This window comes from Orycteropus afer, unplaced genomic scaffold, assembly GCF_000298275.1.
Source record: "Orycteropus afer afer isolate SDZICR_OR568_19922 unplaced genomic scaffold, OryAfe1.0 scaffold00044, whole genome shotgun sequence".
Lineage (NCBI taxonomy): Eukaryota > Metazoa > Chordata > Mammalia > Tubulidentata > Orycteropodidae > Orycteropus > Orycteropus afer.
The window spans coordinates 2,729,892-2,739,945 of record NW_006921631.1 but is presented as its reverse complement, the minus strand read 5'-3'; the positions used below and the strand labels follow the sequence as shown (position 1 = coordinate 2,739,945).

The 10,054-nt window shown below is 39.7% G+C and overlaps 1 protein-coding gene across 1 annotated transcript in view; it reads right to left on the bottom strand.

The window, feature by feature from the left end:
* LOC103194393 (selectin P) overlaps nucleotides 1–9,386 on the bottom strand; it is a 104,677-nt gene extending 95,291 nt beyond the window's left edge. The window contains exon 1 of the mRNA XM_007937782.1: nucleotides 9,321–9,386. Within this exon, the coding sequence (XP_007935973.1) occupies nucleotides 9,321–9,386 (66 nt within the window). The remainder of the gene's footprint in view (nucleotides 1–9,320) is intronic.
* Between the last annotated feature and the right edge of the window lie 668 nt (nucleotides 9,387–10,054).

Sequence of the window (10,054 nt, the reverse complement as noted above, 5' to 3'; positions counted from 1 at the left end):
AAAAAAGACTGAAAACAGGGAACTAGGGATGTCAATACAAAACAAACTAAAAAACACTACTACAAGAAACCAAGAGACCTACATAAATGGAAGAATAAATGATGCTCATGATAGGAAGACTTAGCATTGTGAAAATGTCAATACTGCCCAAAGCATTCTCCACATATAACTCAATTCCAATCCAGATTCCATTATCATTCTTTAAAGAGCTGGACAAACTAACTTCCCATCTTTATAGCTAATCACCAACTTTATATGGAAAGGAAAGAAACCCTGGATACACAAAGTCCAACTAGGAAGAACAAAGAGGCCTCACACTCCTTGATTTCAAAACCTACTATGCAGCCACCGTAGTCAAAACAGCCTGATACTGGTATAATGACAGACACATAGACAAATGGAACAGAATTGAGAACCTAGAAGTAAATCCAACCACCTATGGACAGCTGATCTTCAACTAAGGGCAAAAAGCCATTAAATGGGGAAGAGACAGTCTCTTTAACAAATTGTACTGTAAAAATTGGATATACATTTGCAGAAAAGTGAAACAGAATTCATGTCACACCATATACAAAAACTAACTCAAGATAGCTCAAAGACCTAAATGCAAAACCTGAAACTATAAAGATGATCAAAGAAAAATAAAGGCAAACTTAGGGGCCCTAAAACATGGCATAAATATACTATAAAAAATGCACAAAGAGCAAAAGACAAACTAGATGACTGCAACCCTTCTGAAAAGATTTTAATCAGTTATCATTGTTAAGGGATTAATAACAATAATACCATCAATGTTGTTGTTAGGTGCTGTCAAGTCATCTCCAAATAGCGACCCTATGCACAGAAGTGAAACACTGCCCTGTCCTGTGCCAGCCTCACGATCCTTCCTATACCTGAGACCATCATTGCAGCCACTGTATCAATCCATCTCATTGAGGGCCTTTCCCCTTCTTTATGGATGTTCCACTGTACCAAGCATGATATCCTTCTCCAGGGAATGGTTCCTTCTGACAACATGACCAAATACCATCAATAGCTATCATCTTTTGTGTGCTTACTATTTGCCAATTACTATTTGTTTTGGTTACCTGGTGCTGCTCTGACAGGAATATATCACAAATAGGATGGCTTGAAGAAACAGTTTATTCTCTTACAGTTTGCAGGCTTTAAGTCCAAGTTCAAAGTGCCAGTCCAAGTTCAAAGGTCTAGGGACTAGGTGGAAGTCCCTTGACCTTGGGTTTCAGCTCTGCACCGTGCTCCTGGCCCACTGAAGCTAGAGGCTTCTCTTCTCTCAGACAGCTGCTGGCTGCTGAGGCTGACAAACCCAAGGTCAACAAGTAAAAAGGCTCAGTCCCAATGTTACCAAACAACACCCAGGCCATTGATTCAAGTCCACCGAAAGTCCCACAATCAGCAGAGCATTGCAGGCTGCTGAACAATGACTCGGCTACATGCAGGGTTCAAGAGTGCCATAAGCTAGAGACCATTCCCAAAGCCGTTTCTTATATATGGGAAGCAGACTACATCCCTAAAGCAGCTACTCAGCTGCTTGTGGTAGATCCCACCATGGAGTTGATCGCTAGTCTCATCATGGGGAATAACTACCACCAGCTGCCGAGCCACTCAATCAGGCCCAGCCAAGTTGACACACAACCTTAACTACCACACTATTCCACCACCTTTATGTGAATTAACCTATTTAATCCACACAACTACCATTAGAGGGATATACTATTGTTGCCACAATTTTACTGTTGAGGAAATTGTCATGAGAGCTAAGTAACTTTGCCAGATCACACAGCTGGTAAATGGTGAAGTGAGAATATTACCTGATTTGCTCTTAAACTTCAAAGGAGTGGGAAGGACACTTGAAGTTAGAGTTATCAAAAATTGGAGCTAGAAGAAACTCGATATTATGTAGTCCTCTCCCTCCTGTAATTGTGCAAGAGATTGAGACTCTGAATTTTTATAGATGTTTTTGCATATGAACTGCAGGTGAATATGCAGTCTACTGAAGATAAAAAATCTGATATCTGTAAACTCGAGCTCTTTAAAGGCATTGAAGTGTGTAGGAACAGCCGTTGTTTCTGATCTCTGGGCTTTAAATTCCCCCGGGGCCAGGAGTATTTGTTTTTTAAATTATTATTTTATGAATCCATATGCACACCTGAGTTTTCTTTTGTATATAGTAAAATAAAATCACCATACTGCATTTTTCTTTAACTTTAATGAATGTTCCTCATAATAGAAAAGTTTAGGAACCATTGTTTTGGGTATATGTTTCTGTGAGAAAAATACCAAACTCATTGCTGTGAAGTTGATTCTGACTCAAGGCAACCTTACGTGTTACAAAGTAGAACCGCTTCATAGGATTTTCTTGGTTGTAATTTTAATGGAAGCAAATTACCAGATCTTTCTTCTGCAGCATTAGTGGATGGGTTAAAGTCTACAACCTTTAGGTGGTTAGTTAAGTACATACCATCGAGGGACCTCTGCTTTCTAAAGGGATATTGATTTCTCCAGAAGGTTCATATAATGCTACAGAAGTAATTAGCACAATTGTGCAAGTCATATGGACCCTCAAACTTGCATTCTGCCTGTTTATTCTAAATCCATGTGAAATTGACCGTATAGTCAAAACTGAGCCTGCCTGCCCCACTGCCATTGAGTCAGATCCAACTCATAGTGACCCCTCCTTGGGTTTCTGAGTATCACTACGGAAGTAGATTGCTCAACCTTCCTTCCGAGGAGTGGCTGGTGGGTTTAAACTGCCATCCTTCTGGTTAGCAGTCAAATGCCTTAGGCACTATGCCACCAGAGCTGTGCAGATATTATCAAGGCTTCCTGGTGCATTGGGACAGAATAGCTCAGTCTGCCTCAGGGTCCTGTCAAAATTGCACTTCTGAAATTAATTCACATTGCTTTCATTTAAAGGCTGAGAACTGATTCAAACCCACTTCTTGAGAGTTCTTAATTCTGGGATGTTCCCATGCCCAGTATCCTCCACTTGACTTTTTGAATCCATAGCTGTTTTGACAACATCCTTGACTCAATCCTATATTAAGAATAAAGGAGACATGTTCATATACAGGAAATATAACAAAGGAGGGACTTTCCTACAAGATCTTTGAAAAAGGAACATTTGCATAAACCATATTTAACCAGAATATTTGTTTTGTGTTTTTCCATTGTGAGTACTTTGTTATACCTCCTGGCTGTTCCCTCCCTGTCCCCAGACCTGAACTAGTCAGACACCAAAGCCTTCACAATGTTTCATGTTGGAACCTTCCTGGCCCCACCTTAATCATCATGCCTGAATAGTTACGTTTACTGACTAATTATTCTCCCTGCTTCCAGATTCTCTCCACTCCTAAACTCTCAGATAAGTCTAATCTTCCCAGAATACCGCTGTGGTCTTGTTCCTCTCTTGCTCAAGTTTTCCTAGAAAATACAACATAACTTCACTAGCTTTATTTAGCCTGAGGTTTAAAGCTACTCTATTCCTTTTTTTAATCCCTGGTTCTCTGCTGAGCCAAAAAAAACCCTGGCTGGCACCTCTGTCCTTGATACCTCTGTTTTAGATTTTAAAAGGCAAAGGAATTCCCCCTGGTGCCTAATTAAACCTCATCCAGAATTCAGTTTTGTCACTGAATCTCACTGTCCTTTGCCACGTGGTCCTTCCCTCCTCTGAACCACAGAATTTCTGAGCCTGCACACTGTGTAGCCATAGTGCCTTCTCCACTTATTAAGTGGTGTGCTTCCTTTGACACTGGGAAGAAGGATGGAGCCATCCATTTCTGAAAAAATTGTCCGGTGAAAACCTTATGAATAGCAGTGAAACATTGTCTGATATATTACTGGAAAGCTTTATGAATAGCCCCAACACATTGTTTGATATAGTGCTGGAAGATGAGCCCCTCAAGTTGGAAGGTACTCAACATATGATTGGGAAAGAGCTGCCTTCTCAAAGTAGAATCGTCCTTAATGATGTGGTTGGAGTAAAGCTTTCAGGACCTCCTTTTGCTGATGGAACACAATTCAAATGGGAAGAAACTACTGCAAACATCCATTAGTAATCAGAACATAGAATGTATTAAGTATGAATCTAGGAAAACTGGAAGTTGTCCAAATGAAATAGAATGCATACAGATTGATATTCTAGGCATTAGTGAGCTGAAATGGACTGGTATTGGCATTTTGAATCAGACAATCATATTGTGTACTATGCCAGAAATGACAAATTGAAGAGGAATGGCATCACATTCATTATCAAAAAGAATGTTTCAAGAACCATCCTATAGTACAGTGCTGTCAGTGATGGGATAATATCCATATGCCTACAAAGAAGACAAGTTAATACTACTATTTTTCAACTTTACACACCAACCACTAAAGCCAAAGGTGAAAAAAATGAAGATTTTTCGTAGCTTCTGTGGTCTGTAATTGACCAAACATGCAATCAATATGTGTTGATTTTACTGGTGATTGGAATGCAAAAGTTGGAAATAAAGGAGAATCATTGCTAGTTGGAAAATATAGCCTTGGTAATAAAAGTGATGCCAGAGATCACATGATAGGATTTTGCAAGACCAAACAACTATTCATTGCAAATACCTTTTGTCAACAGCATGAACAACAGCTATACATGTGGAACTTGCCAGATGGAATACACAAGAATTAGATCAACTACATCTGTGGAAAGAGGTGATGGAGAAGCTCAGTATCTTCAGTCAAAACAAGGCAAGGAGCTGACTGTGGAACAGAGTATCAATTGCTCGTATGTAAGTTCAGGTTGAAGCTGAAAACAATTGAAACAAGTCCATGAGAGCCAAAACGCAACCTTGATTATATTCCACCTGAATTTAGAGACCATCTGAAGAATAGATTGGGTGCATTGAACAGCAGTGACTGAAAACCAGATGAGTTGTGGGATGACATCAAGATCATACATGAAGAAAGCACACAGTCATTAAAAATATGAGAAAGGAAGAAAAGACCAAAATGGGTGTCAGAAAAGACTTTGAAACTTACTCTTTAAGGGAGAGTAGCTAAAGAGAATGGAAGAAATGATGAGATAAAAGAACTGAACAGAAGATTTCAAAGAGCAGCTTGAGAAGACAAAGTAAAATATTAAAATGAATTGTGCAAAGATGTGGAGTTAGAAACCCAAAAGGGAAGAACACACTTGGCATTTCTCAAGCTGGAAGAACTGAAGAAAAAATTCAAGGCTCGAGTTGCAAAATTGAAGGAGTCTATGGGAAAAATATTGAATGATGCAGGAAGCATCAAAAGAAAGTGAAAAGAATGCACAGAGTTATTGTAGCAGAAAAGAACTGGTTGATGTTCAACTATTTCAGGAGGTGGCATATGATCAAGAACCAATGGCAATTGAAAGAAGAGGACCAAGCTGCACTGGAGGAATTGGCAAAACAAACAAGGCCTCAGGAATTGACAGACATGTTTCAATATTTGGTTGCAGTGCTGGTGGCACTTGTTCCTTTATGCCAAGAAATTTGGAAGACCTCTAGTGACCAACTGACTGGAAGAAATCGATATTTGTGTTCATTCCAAAGAAAGGTGATCCAACAGAATGTGGGAATTATTCAGCAATATCATTGATATCAGACACAAATTAAATTTTACTGAAGACAATTCAAAAATGGCTGCAGCAATATATGGACAAGGAACTTCCAGAAATGCAAGCTGGATTCAGAAGAGGATGTGGAATGAAGAATATCATTGCTGATGTCAGATGGATCTTGGCTGAAAGCAAAGAACATAACAAAGATATTTACCTGTGTTTTATTGACTATGCAAAGGCACTTGGCCTGTGTGGATCATAACAAATTATGGATAGCATTCCAAAGAATGGGAATTCCAGAACACTTGATTGTGCTCATGATGGACCTGTACATAGACCAAGAAGCTGTTGCTTGAACAGAACAAGGAGATAGGTTTAAAATCAGGAATGGTGTGCATCAGGGTAATATCCTTTCACCATATTTATTCAATCTGTATGCATAATCTGAGAAGCTGGACTCTATGAAGTAGAATGGCATCAGGATTGGAGGAAGACTCATTAACAACCTGTGATATGCAGATGATATAACCTTACTTGCTAAAAGTGAAAATGGCTTGAAGAACTTACTGATGAAGATCAATGACTTGGTCTTTAGTATGGATTACACCTCAACATAAAGAAAACAAAAATTCTCACAACTGGACCAATAGTCAACATCATGATAAATGGAGAAAAGATTGACATTGCCAGGGACTTCATTTTACTTGGATCCACAATCAACACCCATGAAAGCAGCAGTCAAGAAATCAGATGTCATATTGCACTGGGCAAATCTGTTGCAAAAGACCTCTTTAAAGTGTTAAAAAGCAAAGATGTCATTTTGAAGACTAAGGTACGCCTAACCCAAACTATGGTATTTTCAATCACCTCATGTGTGTGTCCACTATGAAAGTTGGACAAAAATAAGGAAGACTGAAGAAGAGGTGATGCTATGAATTATGGTGTTGGCAAAGAATACTGAAAGTACCGTGGAATGCCAGAAGAATGAACAAATCTGTCCCAGTAAAAGTGTAGTCGGAATGCTCCTTGGAAGTGAGAATGGCTAGACTTTGTCTCACCTACTTTGGTCTCATGGTCAGAAAGGACCATTTCCTGGACAAGGATATCAAGCTTGATAAAGTAGAGGCTCAGTGAAAAAGGGGAAGACTCTCAACAAGATGGATTGACACAGTGGCTGCATTGGTGGGCTCAAGTACAGCAAGGATTGTGAGGATGGTGCAAGACTGGCCAGTGTTTTGTTCTATTGTACAAAGGGTTGCTATGAATCAGAGCTGACTCTATGGCACCTAACAATAACAATAAGTCCATATGTTGTTGTTGTTGTTATGTGCCATCAAGTCGGACCCGACTCATAGCGACCCCTCCTTGGGTTTCCGAGGCAGTATCACTATGGAAGTATATTGCCCCATCTTCCTTCCGAGGAGTGGCTGGTGGGTTTGAACCACCAGCCTTCTGGTTAGCAGTCAAGTGTCTTAGCCACTATGCTACCAGAGCTCATTAGTCGATATGGCTAATAAATATCAACTTAATAGATTAGGAAAGGTGGCATAAAAAGAGCTGTGAGTGCTGAAGAGAAAAAAGGTGATGAAAAATTACTCAAAATAAATTTGATTTCAAACACTTAAGTGGACAGTCCAAATGATTGTGGACTCAATTCACACCAAAATAATCCTTAAAAGTGATCTTGCCCATCTCCAATATCCATTGCCAATTGGTGAATATTGCACAACATGATTGAAACAACGGTGTCTCTGAATTGTATACTTGAAAAATACTGAATTGGCAAATGTTATGTTTTATATATATTTACAATAATAAGAGGAATGTAAATATTCTTGAGAGAACAGGCTGTCTCTGTAAGTGTGGTGTGCATGTGTGTGTCCTGATCTCAGTATCCTCAGAACTGACCCCTATAAATCATTGAATGATAAAGAACATGGGCCTGTTTAGCAAGAAGAAAGACCTAAGGGATGAGATGGTGGTTTACAATTACCCAATTAAACATCTGCTAAAAACTTACAATTGCAAGAAATGTTACTAAGGATTGTGGGCAACTATTAAGATAATCAACTTAAAAAATCCTCTCTCCCTACTTTTATCATCATCATGGCAACTACTGCTATTGCAACTACTAGTGCTAAAAACACCACTACTAGCTCTGTTTCTTGGACCAAGTTTCATACCAAGATACTGAGTAAAGCTGAGTTCCATGTAACACTAAGGGCTACACTAGAAGATCAGACAAGTCCATCAAGGCCAAAAGGAAGTGAGGATCTCATTATTTCTCTTAAATATTTTTCTGTCCTTTGCCATTGGCTATGGGTTGTTTTGATGATAGCAGCTTTACTTTCCTGGATGGGACATGTGAACAGAATGGATGAACCATTTATAGGGAAGTTTTAGAAGATTCTTGGAGAAAAGAGGAAATGGTAAGATGTGTCTGCTTGCAGGTAATAGGAACTTTGACAAGAGAAGGATAGATGTTTAAACAATAACTTAATTAATTTCCACAGTATGATTTGAATAGTAAGCCTTTTTCTTACTTCATCTGTTTCTCATTAAGTCATTAAGGAGCTACGTCTGTTTTGGAGATGTGCAAAAGAACAAAGTACAGTCCCAGGAAGGCCAAAGGGTGACAGTGTGTGTGGGGGGGTGACATGTGGGAAGCATGTGATACCCAACTGATAGATTTTTCTGATCTGAGCTAAGGTCATAAATTAGATCTTAACTTGGTGAAACATATCTGCAGGAAATGAATACAATATAGTCCAGGGACTTTGATCTCTGGCAAACAAATTCAGAGGAACAGATGATTCCATGTTTCTTGGACTCATGATTTATGAAGGTCAGTAATATGGGTTATGGAGAAAGGAGTTATTTCATTTAATCTGGAGTGCAATTATGTAAGGTAGATAAAGGTATCCCATTTTCATAAATAAATTTGAAGTTCAGGGAGGATAATGACTCACCTGTATCTCCCCCATAGAAGTACAAGTAGGATTCCAACTAGATAGGTCTCCTACCCAAACCATGTCCTTCCACCTTACTAAGGCAGAGGTACAAGTAGAATTCACATCCTGTGATGAAAATATAAGGGGTACATTCCTATTTTGACATAAATGAAAGACCTTAATCTCAGGGCTGGTTCAGCTCAAACCTTTAGGTCAGACCTAGAATCCTACACAAAAGGAAAAATAGGGATGAAAAAAAAATATGTTTAAGGTTCAGTTCACAAAGCAACTTCATGCTCAATGCAGTCCTCTAAGGGCTGTGTTGTTATTAGGTGCTGTCAAGTTGGTTCTGACTCATAACCCCCCATATACAATAGAACAAAACACTGTTCAGTTCTGCGCCATCCTCACTATAGTTGCCATGCTTGAGCCAATTGTTGCAGCCATCTTGTTGAGGGTCTTCCTCTTTTTCATTGACCCTCTACCAAGCATGATATCCATCTTCAAAGACTGGTCCTTCCTGATAACATGTCCAAAGGCCAGGACATAATTCCTAAAATCACATTATGGCCTTAGGGCTTGAACAAAAGACTATATTTTTAAGTCTTTACAAGACTTACTTCTGAGAAGGAATTTCCACTTGGGTTCATTGCCCCTGGTATTCTGGTTGAATAAACTCTTGTAGTCAAGGCTACTGTGTGAGGCTGTGCAGGTTGTGCACTGAACAACTCCAATTGTACATGAATTGAATGGCATACTTCAGATTTGCAGTGCACAACATGGAGTACCTCTTGCAGCAGCTTTTGCTGTAATGCAGAATCTGAGATGGCTTTGGGAAAGGAAAACATAACCATTACCCTAAAAATATAATTTTGATAAAATATATAAAGTTTGTAAGAAACCTGAATAAGTTATAGAGTGATTTCTAACTTGTTTCTATTCTAGGACCCTATACTCTCAACCCTTGACATTAGGTGAGTATTTGTTCAGGTCATTATGTAATGTGGAAAGAGAGTCTGCTGTTGTAAGTACAGTGTACTTATCAGAAAGAATATAAGGACATGCATTTTCTTGAGTGTCAAGTAATGAGCTAGATACTCCAGGGATGTGACACAATGGCTCATCGTCCATCAGGAACTCCCAGTGCATCCTGGGATGCATGTGACACATTGTGACCCTCTTTCCCACAATACCTTCCCTACCTGCAGAGCCTGAGGGGTTTGGGGATGGTGGGGAGGTGTCATTTTCCATCCACCCTAGTCCCACAGTGCTCCCTTTCCACTTCCCTACACTGACTCCCCTGGCACTTTCAGGTCCTCACCTGGCTTACCCCTGCCCTCCAACAACCTTGCTTTGTCCTACTATCACCCTGCACCCTCCATGGCAGGACTAAGACATAGGATGAATGTGAGCAGGCATCAAGAAGCCAAATGGTCACTGTCCCAGACATGGCCCAGTTGCCACTTGGCCCCTGGTATGTTGTTCAGGGTGGCCACCAGAGGGCATGACCCCACATGGGGCC